This window comes from Rhinolophus ferrumequinum, chromosome 12, assembly GCF_004115265.2.
Source record: "Rhinolophus ferrumequinum isolate MPI-CBG mRhiFer1 chromosome 12, mRhiFer1_v1.p, whole genome shotgun sequence".
Taxonomy (NCBI): Eukaryota; Metazoa; Chordata; class Mammalia; order Chiroptera; family Rhinolophidae; genus Rhinolophus; species Rhinolophus ferrumequinum.
The window spans coordinates 48462927-48484248 of NC_046295.1; the positions used below are offsets into that span (position 1 = coordinate 48462927).

At 36.0% G+C, this 21322-nt stretch overlaps 1 protein-coding gene across 6 annotated transcripts in view; it reads right to left on the bottom strand.

Annotated features, from left to right (window-relative positions):
* Positions 1-668: 668 nt before the first annotated feature.
* The window catches only part of AGTPBP1 (ATP/GTP binding carboxypeptidase 1), a 136876-nt gene continuing 116222 nt past the window's right edge, over positions 669-21322 (bottom strand). For 3 of the 6 annotated variants that reach the window (XM_033122882.1, XM_033122881.1, XM_033122883.1), the window contains exon 26: positions 4950-5693. In XM_033122882.1, coding sequence (XP_032978773.1) covers positions 5516-5693 — 178 coding nt within the window. In that variant the 3' untranslated portion in view covers positions 4950-5515. Of the gene's footprint in view, positions 1031-4949; positions 5694-6966; positions 11685-21322 lie in introns of those variants that run through there. The other 3 variants (XM_033122884.1, XM_033122885.1, XM_033122886.1) reach the window with 3 other exon arrangements.

Consider the following 21322-nt stretch of genomic DNA (forward strand, 5'->3'; position numbering starts at 1 on the left):
TCCTCTCAGCTAGCTTCCATGTTGTTCCGATGCCTCGTGAAAGAGGTCCTCACTTTCAACATTAATATTGCATGATATTAGAGTCCTTTACTATTACTAGGTAATTTTCGAGGTGCTGAAAAGTCAGTACTTGAGACAATATTATCTCCGAAATCACCGATAAACTTCATGACTGGAAGAAATAATCCCTGAGTTTCAAGTGGGCAATGACAAAAATATGGTTCATTTCTAGCCCAGTCAACTTTTCCTGTAGGTGGAAAATAAAAATTAGTTTATCAGACATGTCTGAGTAGACATCTGCTGTTTTTGCCTTCTCAGTGTCTCTCTAGGTAAAATAACTTGTCTCTTTAACTTCTCTCAGGATGTGTGCTTTGGGTGGAATCACCTCTTCAGGGATAGACACTAAAGGCTGTTAGTTTTTCAGATAGGTTTCAGACATACACACCTGTGTAACAGACATAACCTTTCCAGTAACAGAAAACCTAGTTAAATAGCTTAAACCATGAAGACAACTTCTAAGTCCATGTAGCTGACACAAAAGGTTTCACACACAGCATGATTTGGGGCGCAAAGGATAAAAGCGCCGGAGGTCTCTCAGTGCCATGGCTCTGTTCCTTCGATGTTGCCTCGTGTCAGGAATGCTCTCCTCTCAGGCTGCATGACGGCCACCAGCGACTACACCCTCCCTTACCAAGGAGGGGTCTCTGCTTTAGCATTACTGTAGAAAGTCCTGACGTTCATTCTTCTTGCATTGGCTTGGATCACGTGCTGGCCCTATACTAGCGGACAGAACAAGCTGACTGGCTCAGTTTGGGTCATGTGCTCCACATCTGAAGTTGGTGAGCTCAGAGCACACAGTTCTTGAAACACTGGTTAGGGCGAAGGGGAGAATGACTGTTTGGGAGGCAACCATAAGTATCTACTCTGTTCTGTAAGTGAGCTGGATTTTAGCATATGTGATAGTGGTTTAGTTTTCGATGTTTTCATCTTGTGTAGCTCTTCAGTAGTTATGGATTGGATACCCCTCTCTCTGCAATAAATACAAATTATAATCTTTTAGATTTTGAAAATTATGTTTTTATATGACATTATCCAATTGAGTCATTCTGTTCAAGTGCCCACATTCTGAAAGAAAAAGAAAACGATGAAATGTCAAACATTTCCAAGAATTAAAATGAGGAAAACAGAAGGAAGAAACCAATCATATAGATGATATGATGAACGGAAAAGTACCAATAACAAAGTTATGACACGATAAATAGAGTACATAACTTGACTTTAGTAAATATTTAGCACTGGACATGAAAATAAAGTTCCAGTCTTAAAAATCCCTACTTAATTATACCTTCAGCTAGAGAAAAAGCTTATGGAGAAGCCAATCTGTTTTCAAAGGTACAGACGTTACTTTTATGTATTGAACTCCAGTCTTTTCTATTTTAACTTTCAATAATAAGCATCTTTGCCTTTTATAGTTTCTTCACATTTGTCATTTGTCGAAGATCTTTATGTGACTTAAACGTCCATTTGAAATGTTAATTACTCTGACCAGCTTTTTTTTGCTACTGCTCATCTGTTATTTACTTGGCACACTATTGATGTCATGAGAGGAATCGCATAGGTCACTACTTTAATATTACAAAAGCAAAGCTTTCTTAGTATTTGGAGCAACATCTTTTTAGTACGTTAAAGTTGTGTGCACTGACAAATAGACGGGCGCCAACATCAATGTCCACTTCACAGGGATTTGTGAGTATAAATGCACCTACAGGAGATCACTTCAGTACTCGCCAGTGCCAACCACATCCTGGACTCCAAAATATCACTGACTGTCCTGCATGATGCCTCAAAGGCCACCATAAAAGGGCCACTCATTCGGATTAGGCACTGCATATTTAGCAACCTCAAATTGAAAAAAAAGTTTAATGATTCAATGCCTCCAACAACCAGTCAAACTCTGAAGAAGTAGTAAGATTTTATAAAAGGGGCCTGAGGTATAAAGAAGGCTTATGAGATAGAGTGGGAAGCAATAGGCCTAAGTTAATGTTCAGCATCTAGAAAGAGAAGGGCACTAAGGGCAGACTTCCCATTGGCCAGTGTCAACCCATTAGAGGTAAGTAAAAGTGCTCGGTAAGTATCATTCAAGCGAAAAACAACTGAAATGTGACAGTTCAAGAACTAAACTTTCAAAACATTAATTCTCATAAAGAAAATGAGGCTTTCTTCTGAGTTTCCTTTCTTTTCTATGCAGGAATTTAAATATATATATTTTTTTTAACCAGAGAAATATTTACTTAACATTAATAACATTCTATTGTGTAAAGCAGAACAGTCTTTCAATTCAAATATTGCTTCAATAGGTTTTTTTCCTAATGGGGAGAACTAAGGTTTATAGACAGCTACTAAACTCTCACTAAAATAAGAGAAAAATTCACTGATTTCCCATTAATATTTTATGAACTTTTAAGTACATATAAGAAAACAAAAGGATTTATAAAGATACATTTATCGTTTCATTACTGTCATTTATTTTTGGATCATGCACAAAAACAATTCCATCAGTACATTTATTGTATTATCCATTTCAGTGCTCATAATAAAATGGTCACCTTAATTTGGGTGTTTGAAATTTAGAAGTATGGCATTCATTGTTGTTAGTACACTATCTGAAGTGGAACTCCAGGTTACTTATTTGTAATTAGGATTCAATGTCCATGTTTCCAAATACCACACAAAAACTGGAAAAAGAGGCAAAGTCTGATTAATGGAGGACAATCTTGTATTCAAACAACAGCGTGACAGCAAAGAAGGAAAAGCCCACTTGAACCATAGGTTTCTGCATCCTGCCTTGCCGGAATAAATTTCACAAACTCAACAGAGACCTTGAGCTTTTAACATGGCTTACTCTTTGGGGACAGGCAAAGGGCAGCACTTCCTTTTGAGATAAGAACGTGAGGATAGTTGTCAGGAGAGCTGGGCTAACACCCTGGCTCTGCCCGAGTGACCCTGTGACTCTATGTGTTTATTTTCTTGATTCTACAAATTAGTTTGATCTAACTCATCTCTGGTGCCAATTTCCAATTCATAGGTCCTCTGATTCTTAGGAAACTGTGATGCTGACAGAAAACATCAGATCATACCAGTGGTTCTCATAGTGTGGTTCTTGCAGCATCACCACCTGAGATTTTTAAGAAATGCAAATTTGGGGGGCCCACCCCAGATCTACATAATTAGTAATCTCTGTTTTGAGAAGCAAATCCTCCAGGTGATTCTGAAGCAAATTATACAGTTTTGAGAACCAGTGGATTAGATTAAAACTACATTTAAGAAATTCATAGTTCCAAACACAAGGTAAATTAAATCTAAACTCCATCGTTAGACTCAGTTTATCAGCTACACATTAATTTTTAGGCTTATGGCACTGAAGTCTTCTAAATCATTCTTTGAAAACCCTGAAAAGACACAGACACATGGGTAAGATTTAGGTCAATTTTAGCTACTAATAATCAATGAAACTTAGTTTTACCCCTTTTAGGGAAGTTAGAATTTTAAATTATTTATTTTTCCAAAGCTACCGGTATTTATTATTTAAGAAAAAAAATCATTTCCTAACCATGAAGACTTTCTCTTTAATCCTGTCTATAATTATTTAATAAAAGGCATATTCAGGTTTGTAACATGCTAAAAGATGAACTTCAGCAATATAAAATATTGTAACACTACATAGTAAGGGATTTTTACACTGCTAACATAATAAAGTTTCAAGTTATTCTGCAAATTATAGTAACTTCAGCTGCTTTTCATAATGGCTACCTTGCTTTTTAATTTCTAATGTTATAAGAACCAAGAAAAATTCACAACATGCACATAGTGGCTCCATAATCTACTCTCTGAATAAATTATAATTAAATATTGTAATTATTTTATATATAAATATATTAAAATAAATTATAATTATAAATTATTAGATAAACTATTAAATAAATAATACTTTACCTTGCTAAAGTATCCTAATCTCTCTTAAATTAGGTCACCACATACTAAGATGTCTTCTTCAACTTCATAATCTATTTAGTCTTTATTTTCTGAGATTAATAAGAATTAGGCTATTTAGAGAAAAAGACCTCTTTGTCAATTGCCTCATGCTATGTTTTTAAACATGGTTCCCATGACACCAAAAAGAAGCTACACTGCAGATGAAATACCTCAAATAATACAATGAAAATCATTAATTTGGAAAATGTGAAAATCTGAAATATACTTTTATCATTTCTTTCCATTACAGGTTTCTTTAAAAATTAAAAAATCGAATCAGGAATAAGCAAGGATAATGTGCCAAAACCTAAGCACCTGAGTCCTGGCAATAATCTGTTAATGAGGTATCCTTTTTGATTTGTTTTGTTGCAACAGAAATTTAGTTCTTAAAGGGCTTATCCTAAGTCACTGGACTTGTTTTATTTTATTTGAAAACAAAACCATTCCTGCAGCAGACAGCTTAAATTTGGGAAGATGTCACTACAAGAAATGGCTTCAATTCACTGCAGTCATCTACTATTCAGATACTAGTGTCAACATGCCCTAAATGAGTTCACTTCAGTAAGTCTGATAACAGTACAGCTCAGGAAATGCTAAATAAGCTTATATCCAAATACAAGTTTAACATTGGATCACCTCCTCACTGCATTTTTAAAGCTTCTTAACAAACTGACTGCAGTTATAAACTTTAGGTGTACCCATGAGACACAATTTTGGACAAAAGAGCTGTTCAAATACATCTTTTATGATAGGTAGAGTTATGCCTATACTATAAAAAACTTAATTAAATTAAATTAAGCATTTTTTTTTTTTACATATCTTTATCAACGTGTTCAGATGCTGGATTTTTATAATATTTTCACAAAGATTCTATAAACCAAGAATCTGAATTGGTTAAAAAGGATGAATAAAATGAATGCAACATTTAATATAGTTTTTATTTGTTTAATTTTGGTAAATGTAGAATGTAATGATTTCAAGGCAAACTCTGGATTATTTCAGTCACAACTCAACAGTTAGCATGATTCTGAAGAACAGTCCTATCTTCACTACCTACCCACCCAACCCCACACAGACACATCTATAGAAATCCATGTACATATATATTATTTTTCAAAAACTCAGAATTTTCAACAACTCTAGAATTTCGATTTTATATTCTCACACACTTCAAAAGTATCCATTTGATGCAGACTATAACCATAAGGAGATTAAAAAAACCATGCAATGATACTCAGGTTTTTAAATAAATCCAATACTTGATAATTCAATGTTATATAAAGTGCATTAAATAGCTAAAATAAAACAAGCGCCAATTTTATCATGAATTAATAACACATTTATTGTCTTAAAACCAAAGAGACCCAAATTTCTTTTTGTCTTTCTGAGTCAGCTCTCTATAAATTCATCTCTCAAACTTCCTGTGTAACAACAACCAAGATACTTCATTTCATCTTTCTATTTACAAGAGATGGCAGAGGGCTCAAGGTAGGTATGTTCTTGACGATTCAGAGTCAGAAAGTACTTCTTCTGGAGCAGAAGGTTCATAATCTCCTACATGTTCAGCCAATTCAATATCTAACTCATCATTACTTTCTGCACTGTAATCAACTTCTTCAAGGAATCGAGGTTCATCTTCATCCAAAACATAAGTGGTAGGGCTGTAGCCAAAGCACACAGAACATACAAGACTTCATTAGATTTTAAGGTTCTGATTTAAGAGTATTTGACCATACTGGATTAACCTTGATTTCAATATAATAAAAGTAGTTCGGTTAACTTTAAAGGTATTGTCCAAATGAACAAGTTAAGTGATTTATAATAGTTAAAACCTCTTTGAATTGAGAATAAAGGGTGAAATGCTACGTTTGAATTGTATTACAAAGAGTGCCAACATACATCCTACAATTAGGTAGCAACAAGAAATAATAGGCTCTTTAATCAGGTTACTTCTTTGAAGGATTTCACCAATTTGCAGGCTTAAAAGTTCTATTTTAATCACTGTAAATCAAGCAACTGATATTTTCACTAGGCTTTATAAGAAAGTGTGTCTTTAATTAGTTCCTCCAGTAATGCACTGACACTGCTTATTCCAAGTCTATAAAGTGATTATTTGCCATAAAAACAGCCCATATACCCATCCTCACAGTTTCTATCGGTCAAAAATAAAAATGAAAAACAAGTGAACACTCCACACTCAGATTAATTACTTTCCCTTGGGACACAGAGTAAGATATTTGCTTAAAAGCACTAAGTGCTTCTAAATATTTCATTAGGTAGGTTGTTTGGGATTAAGACAAACTTTCCACTAGGGTAACATATTCATTCCTCAAAAAATAAGTGTGTTCTGATTCCTCCCCATTTGGGAGATTTCTTTCTCTCTCTCTCTCTCCCCCCCCCCCCCCACACACACACCACACACACACACACACACACACACACAATAAAAAATTCACTACAGCAACATTTCGATGTCTCCATTTTGTGACCAAAACTATCTTAATTTCATAGAGATGTATGTTTGTTTATATCCCACCTGCTTCCGAAAGGATTTCCCATAGCTGATACAATTAAAACTATAAAATCAGACAATAAAAAGGGAACAATAATCTGTTATAATGAGCAGAGAAGCAGATGTCATTAGGCACCTAACATGAAAGAATTCCTGCAATTGCATACTAAATTTGGTTCAAATATCTGGATGTTTTGGTGAGAAATACAACTTAATGGATTATATGGTTCTAATTTTCAGAGAAGAGAAAGCAAAAACCCTTTCTCCAGAATTGTTTTAATTTTGCACATTCAAGAAAATAGAAAAATATATCGCAAAACCATCTTGATCTTATATATATATGTGTATATATATATATATATATATATATATATATATATATAGCAAACTTCCTCTTACAAGTTCTGAGCTTGTACTAGGATAGAGTAGTCCTGATAAATCAAGCTGAGTGGCTTGGAGGATTGTGTGAGACTTTATAATATACCTCACACTTGCAAGAACAAGTCCACTGCTTTCAATCATGTGACTAAAATATTTACCATGACTCTGATGTCTTGAGGAAAAAAGTTAGATGGGAAAAAAAAATTATTTGCCTTTCTAAATGACAATTGTTCTTTCTTTCCTTTAAAAAACAATTCATTCATTCCTCTTTCTTGACCTTGGTATTTCAAATTCTCAGAGTGTCGCAGGGGGTTCTAAGAATAGATAGAAGACTAGCTGAAGCAAAGGAGCGGGAAAGAGAAGTGAGGAGAGAAAGCATGAAAAGACCGACCCCTTGCCACATATTTGCTTGTTTTGTTCCAGGAGACTTTTATAACAAGAAATGATCATGGAAATGCAAGGAAGGAGAAAGTTGCTCAAAAGCCAGTATACGCTGATACAGGGGCTGGGGAAACCAATCAGGACTGCAGAGCTGACGCCTCCGTAATGAGGCCTGTACAGTGGTCACTGCCGTCTCCCAACAGGTAGGAAGAGCACAAACTCCATGTGCTGCATGGGAGGGCGAGCAGGCATTGTTCCGATGAACTATGGACAGCACAATTACACACACACACACTCTCTCTCTCTCTTTCCCTCTCTCTCCCCACTAACACCAAGGAAAATAACACTGACATAAATGAAACTGGTTGCAGGAAGCCCAGCCACTACACTGGGGTTAGAACAGGGACCTGTGGTTCTACGTGGGAAGCTGGATACCAGGAAATTAACCAATCTGAACTAAGGAAAGGATTTCAAGAAAAAGTTTAGTCTTATAAGCTGTAAGTCAATGAGGAAACAAAAGGAGAGAAGTATAATTTAGGAGCAACAAAGATGCCCTAGATCAAGCCAAAAAAGCTCCTAGACAGCAAGGAGACTAGGATGAATGCTGGTATCGTATCGGATGCTGATAAGCACTTTTACGACCAGAAGCACAACCTGGAAGGCAAGCTCTTGGAAATTTAAAAGAAATTCCATAAGGAGTGTTCAGGGCTCTGGATTCAGATGATCATTTGATCCTTTCAGTGCCTGATCTCGGCTCATTCACAGGCTGACTGTGACAAGTTCCGGCATCACCCATCCTTATACCCAGGAGTGGACCAGCTTCAGACTTTCATTCCACTCCTGTCACCCATACTGGCCCTGATATGTGACTCGTGTTTCTGCAGACGCTGACAAAACCATGTTCCTTCCTAGCCTGTAGGTGAAGCATATCGAGTACGTCCGTCCAGCAATGGGGATGCGGCCAACAATGCGAACGTTTCTGTTTGGGGCTGAGCGTCGGGGCAGGAGAGGCGAGATGGGAGAGGAGAGAGATCAGCAGATCTCGGGTTAAGGAGCTAGGGGAACGCTGAGATAGAGGAAAGGTAAGGAAGAAGATTACAACCCTCATCACTCCACTGAAAGCAGCCTTCTTATTGCTATTCCAGTGGCCACTTTCCAGTGCATTTTTTTCTAGATCTCTGACACCTCTCTCCTGGTCTGCTTCATTCCCCTCTGTTTCTTCTCAGTATTAATCCAGTGCTCTTCATCCTCTGTGCATGTCTCAAAAACAGGTGCCTACCAAAAGGCTCTAACTGCTCTTCTGATATGCATGCCCTCTTTGAGTGATTTTAATTTACATCATGATCGTTTCCAATTCCAAATTTCTAGCCCGGACTTCTCCCTTCAACTTCTCCTGTGTATGCGTGAACTTGCTAATATATTCACGTGGCTAGCTCACCTGCACCTTGAACGTAGCGTGGTCACAACTGAACTCATTGTTCTCCCCACCAAACCTGCTCCTCTTGTAGTTTTTCTCAGTACCATTCACTCAGTGAGTCATAAAACCCAAATTCTCAGCCAACAAGTCCGGCCAATGATTTCCAGGCCATTACTTGCCTCACCTTTACAAGCCTTCACTGAAAGTGTTTCCTTTGCTTAGGACATAGTTCCTACCTTTCTTCTCCTAACTACTCATGTTTCTTTTAAACTGCAGCTCAGGCTTATCTTCAGACATTCTTCCTTTTTTAAAGCCCATCTTGGGATAAGAGCCCTTTCTCTAAATTCCCTCTGTACCCTGCACAAACATTCTATCTGATCATTTCTCACATGCGGTTGAAACTGTCTACTTGTGGGTCTGCCTTCTCAGTACTAAAATCATAAACATCTTAAGGTAAGGAACCAACTTACCCATCTTCTTAGTGCCACCTGTCAGGTCCCAGAAGCGCCTGACACATTTAGGCCCTAAACAAATGTTTGCTGAACTCTTTATGAGAAGCCATGAGTTCCACAAGATCATCAATTTTCCTATTACCTCCTCCCACTGATTTTACTTTAGTAAAAACATTTAAGGCACAAGACCAATCATAGCAATTCAGCTTTACTTTTATTAGTAATTCCAACATATGTTTTAAGCACTTTACAACTTAGAAAATGACTTCACACACATCATCGCATAATAACCTTCACTTAAGAGAAAGACTTTAAGGTGATTTGCCCTAGAGTTACATAAAATAATCCCTTTCCATCAGCAGATAGGAATTCAAGTGTTATTTCAATCACAAGAAAACAATGTCTAATCAGTATCGAATTATTTCCCATCATTATTACTTTGTTTTCCCACCACTATCTTCCTCATTCCTCTCATTTCTTCACATAAGTTTACTCCTTTTGCTCTGTTTTTGCTTAATTCTTCAATAGCTGCCCCAACATCCTTCTGTTCTGGACGTTAATTCTTAGGATAAAGATGACTAAGCCAAAACCAATTCAGTAAGAAATGTTTCATTCTAAAAGAGAATAGCATTTTAGTCCAAAAACAAATCCTCCTCATGCTGCTTCAAGAAAAATACCAACACCTTCCCCCAAAGGGCCTTCTCACAGGATGAAAGCATTGAAATCCTCTGCTGTATGGTGTCATTATGATGCAGAAAAGGTTTATAATTCCAACTGATTTCCAAAGGTAATAAAAAATTCTGCTTCATTCAGATTCAAAGTTTTCTGGTTATCCTTACATTAAACTATTAAGCACTGCACAAAATTAAACCTAAAAAATTCATCATCTTCCTCAATGTATACCTGTCTACTTCCATTAGAGCTGACTGGACATCCGGGACATCAGAATGCAGATCTTCAGTTGTGTTACCTAGACAAGCGTGAAAGAAACACACTATACGCGGAGTCAGGAATTCTGGGTCTGTGCCTCTATCCTACTAGCCAGCTGCATGACCTTCGGCAAGTCACTTACTCTCTCAGGCACCGGTTTTCTCAAGTGTAAAGCCGAGATAACAATATTAGTCCTACCTCACAAAAGTTATTTGGCTCAAATTAGGTAGTAAATGTGAAAGTAGTTATAAATTCTTAAGCTGTACAAATATAAAATGTTATCATGACATTAATAAAACCTACCTTGTTATGGGGAAAAAAGGAAATCAATCTTTCTCAATTCCTACAGAGCCCAGATCATGAGCTTCCCCAGGCCAACAGGACTAGAAATACTGCCTTACCTTTGTAACTCAGTCCTTCCTTACCCTCGTACTCTGCTATAATTAGAGACTAACCTACCTGTTTTAAGGCAGCACAAAAAAGATATCCTGGGGGAGAATATCTGAAACTGATGCACACAGAAAAATATTCCATTGCCCAAATTATCAGCAATTTGTGACTTGGTGATTGTGTCATTCTTGCGCTGAAATGTCAGGTCTGAAGTGAAAGAAAATGTCTATCTGCACAAATATTAGAGAATACTTTATTTATAGAATGTCTCCTATCTTGTAAGAGATATGGCATCTACTATATATCACAAAGTAAACAAGATTATCCATAGAAAATACAAGGGACAATTTCTGTCCGTCGTAAGTGACCACAGCATACACACAAGTACTTGCACATACGTGCACATGAGCATACACAGACATTCAGAGTTAGTGCATAGAACATCTAACAAGAGAATAATCTATTTGGGGAAAGAAAGCAGCTAATTTACTGATACTTTGTTGGAAAAGAAAGTATAACTAAGCTGACTTTGGGAAACAGTTAAACTCATTCAACTCCAACTTACTTTACTATTGATCTAAAAACATTCCTTGACATGATGAGAGGATTAAATGGTTAAATTCACAGATAGTGCAGGAGAGCTTCAAACTCTGAAACCATTCCTTTTTAGAATTTTTGCTTCGTCACTTGGATGATACAAGATATCATGAAAGTACAGAGGAGTTTTGGAGTGGAATTCCAAAACTGGATGGAATTCCTGGGTCTGCTGGGAATTACTAGATGGATAATCTTGGGTAAACTCATCTCTGAGCCTCGGTTTACACACATGCGTAAAGGGGTTGCAATACTCTCTGCCTCTGATCATTCTCAGTAGAACACTAGAATCCCTGAAATAATAATCAAACTTAAAAATTCAGAATGGGCAGGTGTGTCAGGGGTTCCAACACCACTCCAGGTGTAGTAATTTGCTAGGAAGACTTACAGGATTCAGCACACAGTTGTATTCATAGTTATGACTTATTACAGTGAAAGGATACAAAGCAAAATCAACCAAGAGAAAAGGTACGTGGGGCAAATTCCAGAGGAAACCAAGGCCAGGCAAGGAGCTGCTAAGAGGCAGAGAAGTCATCAGAGATTTCAGCAATTTCAAAGGATTGCAGGCAAAAATTGGAGATCAGAGTTCAGTTTCCTGAAAGAAGGAAGTTGCAGAGATGTGACTCCAATAGATTTCCCCTAGAAGCATTTGACAAAATCTTAAAATACACAGTACAAGAGGCTGAGGAACAAAGCAGAAAGCAGCAAAACAAACAAAACTGAAAATAAACATAGGCTTTTTGGCCATCTTGCGGTGCTGAAGAAAGAAGCCCTAGGCCTTCAATTATGACCCTGGAGGGCTATGACCTAGAAAGGGGGAAGCGGTGAACCGAGGGTTAAACAAGTTCCACAAGTTTTGCAAACCTACCTAAAGTCAGCTAAGGCCCTCACTGGATTGGGGTGATCTTCCCTACTCTACTGCCTGCCAAAGGATAGAATGAATCCTCTTTGAAGGAATATGTATTCTTCCTTATCCTGATATACTGTGTTCTTAAAGTCTCAAATAGACACTTATCTGAGAAGAATAACTTCATTCTTCCAAGAGGCTACCAAGACTACAACACATAAATATCTATAAATATATGTGGTCAGCAAATTCCTTGTAGAGCTAAGTCTTTGAGACTAACAATTATTAACTTAATACCTATCTATATCTCAAGGATAAGGAGCATTTCCTTCTCTTAAGATAAGTCTCAATGCTTTCATTATAACCTAATCTGGCCTGAGGTCCTGAAGTGCTCACATAAATCCCAAACTAATTTTCTAGATGATTTCAATCTCCTCTGTATTTGTAAGTACAATAGCATTTCAATGATTTTGCACAGAAACACAAATCGTTCACTTTTAGTTATAAGCAATTATGATTTCAAGTAGACTGGAAGTTGTGATATGATCTTCAATTATATGACATGATTTATCTGCCGAGAAAATATTACAATAGCAATTATAGCTGTAAGAATTTTCTACATAGTAGCAATAAATGACTCTCAAAAATGCAAACCAAAGTCGAGTATGTGCATCACAGCCATTAAAAAGGAAGATCTTTTAAGATTAGCTTGATTAAATGATAAACTGTAGATTAAAAATAGAGCACATTAATACCAGTAAGCTTTACTACATAGCTACGTATTAGATACTGCTGTTAACATTTGTCACAAATGATCTATACTGACAGATACTCTTTCCTTGACCAAATTTAAGTCAGGTTCCTTTGAATCCTCTTGCTAACTAGGCCCTGACCTTGGGCTCTGTCCTTAGTCCAGTGGCTCTGCCTTTTTAACTACAGTTTCAACTGTAATCCTGCAGAGTCAGTTTATTGAAAATCCCCCACTCTCAATATCCAATCACCCTGGCCTGCTTTCAGCAAAAGTTATGTCGTCAGTTTAGCCAGCATCACTCTTACCTCCCGATGTTTCCTCTCAGTAACTTTCGATCCACCAATCCCCCAGTCTACTCCTTGACTATAAACCTCCATTTTTCCTTATTGTATGCAGAGGTGAGCCCAACCTCTCTCCCCTACTGCAAAACCCCATGTAGCAGTCCTCCGAAATAAAGTCCACCTTCCCATTATTTAACAAGTATCATGAATAATTTTTTTTAACAAACAATATTAATTTAATTTTGAAGACAAAAGGTTCCTACATATTTATAAATAAACACTAGCTTCACATAAAGAAAGTACAGATAATGTAGAGTTTAATATTTCATTCTAGTATTAGAAGCCTGTAGCAATCAGTGTTTTTGTTATACTTTACCTATAACTTCAAGGCAGTCTCTCTTATAATGCTAGGGAGGGGGTGGAGTCTTTAACCAAGGAACATGATGACGGTAACTGGTCCAGAGACCTGCACTCATTCCCTGTACCTTATTAGAAATGTACATTCCTAACATCTTTATCAAAATACATCACCTTAGATTTTTTTAAAGTATTGACATAAAATAGAACTAATGCTAAGCACATTTTAAAGACCTTCCCTAGCTTAAGTCCTATTTACTTTGTTAGTAGCGTTAAGAACCATTTCTCAACAAATTTTCTAATGTTCATGCTGTATGCACAAAAAGGAATTAAGTACTGATATATGCTACAACATGGATCAACCTCAAAAACAAGCAAAGTGAAAGAAGCCAGACACAAAAGGTCACACATTGTACAATTCCATTTATTTGAAATATCCAGAACAAGTTAAGTCTGAGAAACATAAAGCAGACTAGTGGTTACCAGGGGCAGGATATGACTGCTTAATGAGTAAAAGGGTCTCTTTTGAGGGGGATAAAAAAAGTTTTGGAACTAGATAGAGGTGATGGATGGTTGCACAATATTGTGATGTACTAAAATGCCATTATATTGTTCAGTTTAAAATGGTTAATTTATGCTGTGTGAATTTCATCTCAATTACAAAAACAAGTCCAAATATTATTTGATTATAAGACAGTAATTAGGCTTCATTTAAACGTGGGCATATTTTTTATTACAATAAGACATTGTATAAAGTTTGATATTTTTCAACTTTACTTTCCTATAATCTTTTAAACATACTCAAACTTCAAATACTTCTTTCATATGCTTAATATGATGAAATTCAGTCACCACTGCAATACCCTAATGAGAAGTACTGTTAAATGTTTTATCAGTTCTCAAATCTTTTTAAATGAGAGTCACTGAGCAGACAGTTCAGGTAACAGGTAAAATAAAAACACTTTAGCTAAGTACAAAAATATTATGTAGCTGTAAGCTTTCAAATGAGTTCTACCAATATTCACGGCTTTGACCTAAGAGCAGCACACCTCCTAGGAAAGACATAATGCACATTTAGTGTTGTTGTTAGATGGACTTGTACAACAAATTATACAATAAAAACGACTGGGTAAAATTAAAATGATTTACGTGTGGTAATTTCCAATGAATGCCCTGGTATATAAAACATAATTAATTGTGTACCACAGGCTTTGTTGTAAAGCAAGTTCTATAACTTCTGGTAAACATAGTTTACCAGGATCTCAAAAGATACTAATGTGACAGTAAAATAGCTTTTTAAAAAGAATAAACCATAAAGAAAAAAAAATTGGACAGGAGCTATAACAGCAAAAAAGAGATGTCAGCAAAATGCTCCTGGAAGATAGAAGATGGAAGAAATTAACGGACTTGAGTTCCAACTTCCTTCATTTTATTAAGTAGCTACAGTAGGGGAAGCCAAGGAAAAATATATGCTGATTTGCATTACAAAGTCCCAGTAAAGTTCAGAAATTGGAGATACTGGTTATCAGGGTGTAATTAAAAACAGAAGAATATGTTAAAAGGTTTTATAAAGAGCAGTTAGATACCCTTCCTTCAGATGCCCTTCCTCAAGCCACCCCCTAGTTCAGAGAGATGAAAAGTTGCCTTTCTAAAGACTTTTATCAGAGAGGCTATTCACTTAGAGACAAAAGACAGAAAGAGATGGAAGTTGAGGAGACTAAGTGAAAGTCTGCTCAAAAGTAAGTCTTGCTGGGCTCCCCAAATGCTAGTTATTGGATTTATGGCCATGGGCAATATTTTTCAATTGTTTAAAAATCACCCTCTCCTCCCCCTTCCCTCCCCACCACAGGAGTGTTTTTAGACATTTTTTTCTTAACCCCCCTTAATTAACTACAATTAAGAATTAAAAAGATAAATTTCACATCAGATTAGACACACTCTAAAAGGGCATGGCTGAATTAAAAGTCGGTTTAAAAAAACACCCAGAAGAAAGCACAGAGACAACAGAATAGAAACTTATTCACAAGAGTAAAAGACACAGAGGATATAGTGAAAAGGTCAAACTTAAATGTAAATGTAGTCCCAGAAATAAGGAGAAATGAGAAATTTGATGAGATAATGGCTAAGAATTTCCCCAAATTGATAGAAGACACCAAGCCACAAATTTAAGAAACCTTGTGAACTCCAAGCAAAATAAATAAAATCACATCTATGTAAAACCCCTAAAAACCAAAGACTAAAAGACATTCATAAAAGCAACTTAGCCTTAAAAGATAGATCACCTTCAAAGGGGCAGCAATTGACTAATCCCTAACTTGACAACTCAACAATGGAACCAAAGACAATAGAATGATCTCTTCAATGACCTGACAGAGAATAAACGTATCCTAGATTATCTACCCAGCAAAAATATCCCTCAAAAATGAAGGCGAAGACTTGACAGTATTCTTTGAACAAAAGAAAAATGACCTCAGACAAAAACTGAAATGTAGGAGGAAAAGGAGGAGGGCAGTAAATGTATGGTAAGATCCAATGACTGCATAAAACAGCAACAATGTCTGCAAAGTTTAAAATACCCATAGTATACTCATAAAATATCTGACAATAGCTGCACTTATTGAGAGGGAATTAGATGGAGTTAACATGTTCTAAGGATCCTATATTGTTTAAGAAAAGATAAAAGTACAAATTTATATTGCGTTTGATAAACTGAGAATAGAGTAACACCAAGAGTCCATTAAAAGAAATAAAGAGCATAAAACCAATATAAATCTAAAATCAATCTAAAAACCTATCAATCTGAAAGAAGGCAAAACAAACATACCATCAAAAACCACAGGGCAAGTGGAACAAATAGAAAGCATATAATAAGCTGGTAGATTTAAATATAAATATGTCAATAATTACAATAAATGTAAATGAATTAAATATTTCAATTTATAAAAAATTTTTATAAAAACAACTGTACAAGAAATATTTAAATATAAAGGAGACAGAAAGGTTAAAAATAAAAACCAAATAAAAAGTTACAGCTTATATACATAGTAATAGCAACATGGTTTAAAAATCTGTCAGCTTTTTAATATAAAGTTTTACATTCAGAAGTTTTAAGCTTTCCAAGTAAAATAACTTTACAGATCAGTAGTTTTTAAGCTTTGTTCAACTTATAATTGATTTTTAGATTTCCATTGTCAGTTAAAAACTAATCTTTTACTGAATGAAGCGATTGTATATATACTAAGTGATTGGGAACTTAATTTTCATAATTATCATGGATTCACTTTGAATAAGTCTCTTACCTTTTTTCTTAGTGTATTTAAACAAACTCAGATGCTATGTGCTGAATACCTGCCAGTTAAACAGGTTGTGAAGACTAATTATTTGACATCTATAAATGAGTTACTGATTACCTTGACAAAGGCATTTAATATCTATTATTCTTGGTGCAATTATTCCATGCTTACTTGATGTAAATTGCCTATAAATGAAAATAAATTAGCTCACAACAAAAAGATACTCTATCTTGGGAAATATTTAAAACCATGGAGGATAAAATTTAATTAAGGACTAATGTGTGGAATAAAACCATCCACATTGAACGGAAGTAAAAATTTGACAGGGAAAATGGGTTTGAAAGATTTTTTAAAGTCAACTCACTGAAAAAAATAAATGGGAGAACTCATTAAATTGCTATCTCAGTTTCAAATTAGGACCAAGAAACAGAAAATTATCAAGAACAAAGAAAGGATCCAGAAGAGCACAGACAATAAGAGAAAAGGACAGGAGATAATTTTAGTAGAAGTAAGTGGTTTCCTAGTTCCATCTCTAATACTACCATTTGCCCTTTTCACTCAAACGTGGAAATGTGGTTTCCCCTGCTTCTGAGTCCATATTCAATCATCTCCACTGCGACCTAATTCTATCTCCTCAAACAATCATTGCCCAATTATCTTACCTGAGTTCTCATCCTCCTCTCAAACATGAATGATTCCAAATAGTTCCCTCAGGTTTTCTTGACTCTACCTCCTCAGCGTCAATCAAATCTATATGCTAGTTTCAGGTAGCATACCCTTTACCCAGTGGCTTCAAAACTCCCAACTGCCTAAAGGAAAAGTCTAATGTCCTTACACTGGTATTTAGGGCACCGTACGACACCTCCACCCCTGCCCGCCATATAGCAATCTAATCCAACTGAATTTCTAAATCTGATATAGCAACCTACCACTTCTTCTTCAACTCAGTATGTGACTGGCACTAACTATGCAAGGCACGGTGACTGGCACACCAGACAGTGTTGAAGGGTGTAAATATGGTCCCTGAGGTTAAGTAGGGGTTAGCTCAGCAGCTGTGAGTGAAAGGCTTCTCTTAAAAGTTGGTTTAGAAAAGTACATGTTTTGTGATTCCTGCTATCCCTGCTCTAAACACAGAGCAATGATACATAAAATATAAAAAAGGAAAACAAAAAAGAAACAGATGCATATAGAAACAAGATACAAATCACCTTGGGCCAGAAAACAGAATAGAAACACAAAAACGGGTTATAGGCCCCCTGAACTCCAGACCCAACCAACAGCAAGCAGCAAGAGCTCCTTCAAAGCAACAGGGAGGCTTACAGGTGCCTAAAGGCAGGGAACTACATACACCCAGACTCATGAGAATCCAGCAGCTGGAGTGAGGTTTCCCACTTTAGAAAAGAGGGTAAAAAAATAAGGCTGAGACTTCTACCTAAGGCTAAAGATTTACAAAGTTGCTATTAAGAAAGATGGAGACAGAGCATCACAGCCAGAATCCTCATGATGAACTTAATGACTTGTCCAGCAAAATCCCCAGTATCATGAAGGATGGGAAGTTGGAAATGCTAATATAAGATTAACATAATGCTAGTATAAACTAATGTAAGCTTGGACCGGGGTCTTGAGAGGGTCAGGTAGAAGCAATCACAAAATCATTAAGAAGTTAAGGGGAGGGACTTTAAAGGGCTGGTGGGGGAAGGCAACCCTCACTCAAAATGAGCCTACAAACTACAAAACTCATGAGAAACTGTGGATGAATTTACCAACATAATAAAATTAATGGCACAATCTACAAGTGACTTTGAAAGTGCTTAGGGTCTTCAAAGAAGGAAAGAATAATAACCATAAGAATAAATAAGAAATCATGAAATAAAAACATGCAGAAACAAAAAAGAACCAACAGATGTGAAATACATAGACTTTAAAATAGAAACCTCCCAGGAGATGAACTCTGGACTGGAAACAACTGAATAGTTAGTGAATTATAAAATGCTACTGAAGAATTTACCTAGACTGCAGCAGAGACAGAAAATATGAAAAAGTAGTTAAGAGATGTGCCTGGAGAAAAGATTGAGAAGCTCCCATACAGGAATTCTGGAAGAGCAGAATAAAGGAAATGATAAAGCAGCCATTTTTAAAGACAAAATGGTTGAGAACTTTTCATAATTGAAGACAAGTCCTCAAATTAAAAACTGCATGTAAGTGTCAAGCAAGGTCTATTATTTTAAAAATGCCACTCCTAAACACAATGCACTGAAACGGAATAGCACTGAGTACAAGGACAAAATCTTACAGAAGTGGAGGCATAGACATTTGGTAGAGGAAAAAGCAAAAGCAAAGACCCTGGGATAATAAAGAGATGTGTGTGTTTGAGAATAGTACTGCTCAAGGTGTGGTCCACAAATTCTGTGCTACTTGTCCAAAATGACAAAAGTATACAAATTAAAATGAAGTGTTCAGAAACTTTTATAACATAAAAATTATGTCTGGTGAATCTCATAACTAAAACTTGGAGCTTTTATTTGTATTCTTTGGGGTCCCCTCTTCCATTTTTATTGTATTTTTATTCCAGTATCAATCCAAAACAAACTGAAAAAAACCGGTCCTTTGACATAGCTAGTTTTGGAGCTCTGTTCTAAAAAATAAAAGATGGTTAGTGCAGTTGGGATGGTTAAGAATACAGTGAGAGTAGGACAAGCTAAAAGGGGAGAGGAACCTCAGAGACTCTGTTAATGGATATACTCCATGTACCTGGAAAACAACTGAAGGTTTTTAAGCAGCGAAGTGTCTACTCCATACAAAGAAGCCAGAGGACAAAAAAGTAGAGGGAGAAAGACCAGACAGAAGGCTACGGAAGTAATGTAGGCGAGATGATGACAGCCTGGACAGCCTAGTGTAAGGGCAGTGGACAGAAATGGTAATAGCTGAGAAATATTTTAGTGGAGGAATCATGAAGTCCTGGGTGATGAATTGGATTAAGGGTAAGGAAGAGAGAGGGAGATGTCAAGAGTAAGATTTCTGACACGAGCAACCGGATGGATGGAAGTGGATAAGGACAAACCAGTTTGTATGGGGAGAGGTAGGGGAACAGAAGTCACGAGGTGAGTTTTAAACAAGTTAATTTTGTGTCCCAAGTGTACACAATCAAGTTGGGAGCTGGATACACAAGTCTAAAACTCAGAAGAGAGGTCTGGGAGGTTACAAGTATTTTGGAGTTGTCGACTCACATATATAATTTAAAGTCACTGGAATGAATATCACCCACGGAAAGCATGTAGGGTGAGAAGAAAAAGTAAAAGAGGAGAAAAAGCAAAGAAGATGGAGAAGAAATGCTCAAAGGAAAGTTTATGAACACTCCAACTCCCCTTTTTTTGCCTCAACAAATAAACTCAAGTGATGTGTGTTACATTCATTATGGCTTTTATTTCCAAGGAAACTGGTATCAGTGATCACAGCAAAACGAAAGGATAATTATCAAAAGGTAGGAGAAACAGGGAAAGGTGAGAAATATGTACAACTTCCTTCCTATACACATTATAATACAAATACAAATAATTCAAATAATGCCAGAATTTACAGTGATTCCTGAAAATTTCCAAGAAGCAATAAAAACAATAACCAAATAAATAAGCAGTCAATATTAAGGAAGATATTAAAATTATAAATGACAGTAACTATGAGGAAAAGAGCTTTGTCAATCTAGGGGGGAAACAGACTTACAAGCAATATGTATACCAATAATTTCACCTGAAACTTTGAGGCTGGCTAGTTTCATTTTCAGCCCACCATCACAATCTCTCTCATTCTTCTATTCACTCTATCTCTAAGATCAGGAACAAGGCAAGGATACCCACTCTCACTACTTTTATTCAACATAGTACTGGTACTCCTAGCTAGAGCAATTTAGTAAGAAAAAGAAATAAAAGGCATCCAAATCAGAAAGGAAGAAGTAAAATTTTCCCTATTTGCAGATGACATATTACATATAAAAACTCCACCAAAAATGTTAGAGATAATCAACAATTTCAAGTAAAGCTGCAGGATACAAAATCAATACACAAAAAACAGTTGCATGTCTATACACCAACAATGAACTATCAGAAAGAGATATATCATGTATTAACTACAGTATCAAAATAAAAACAGAAAATAGGAATAAATTAAGCAAGAAGTTGGAAGATTTATACACTGAAAACTGTAAGAAACTGATAAAAGAAATTGAAAATGACACAAATAAATGGAAAGATATTCCATGCTCACGGATTAGAAGAATTAAATTATTAAAATGTCCACACTACCCAAAGCAATTTATAGATTCAATGCAATCCCTAATCAAAATTCCAATGGCATTTTTCATAAAAGTAGGAAAAAACAATCCTAAAATTTGTATGAACAACAGAAGACCTTGCAAGATTGCCAAAGCAATCTTGAGAAAAAAAGATCAAGGGAGAAGATATCACACATCTTGATTTCAAAATATATTACAAAGATACAGTAATCAAAAGAGTATGGCACTGCCATAAGAAGAGACACACAGGTCAATGGACAGAATAGAGCCCAGAAATCTATGCATATATGCTCAATTAATTTTCAACATAGGAGCTTTAAGAATATGCATTGAGAAAGGATAGTCTCTTCAATAAATGGTGTCAGGAAAACTGGATATCCATATGCAAAAGAATGAAACTGGACCCCTGTCTTACA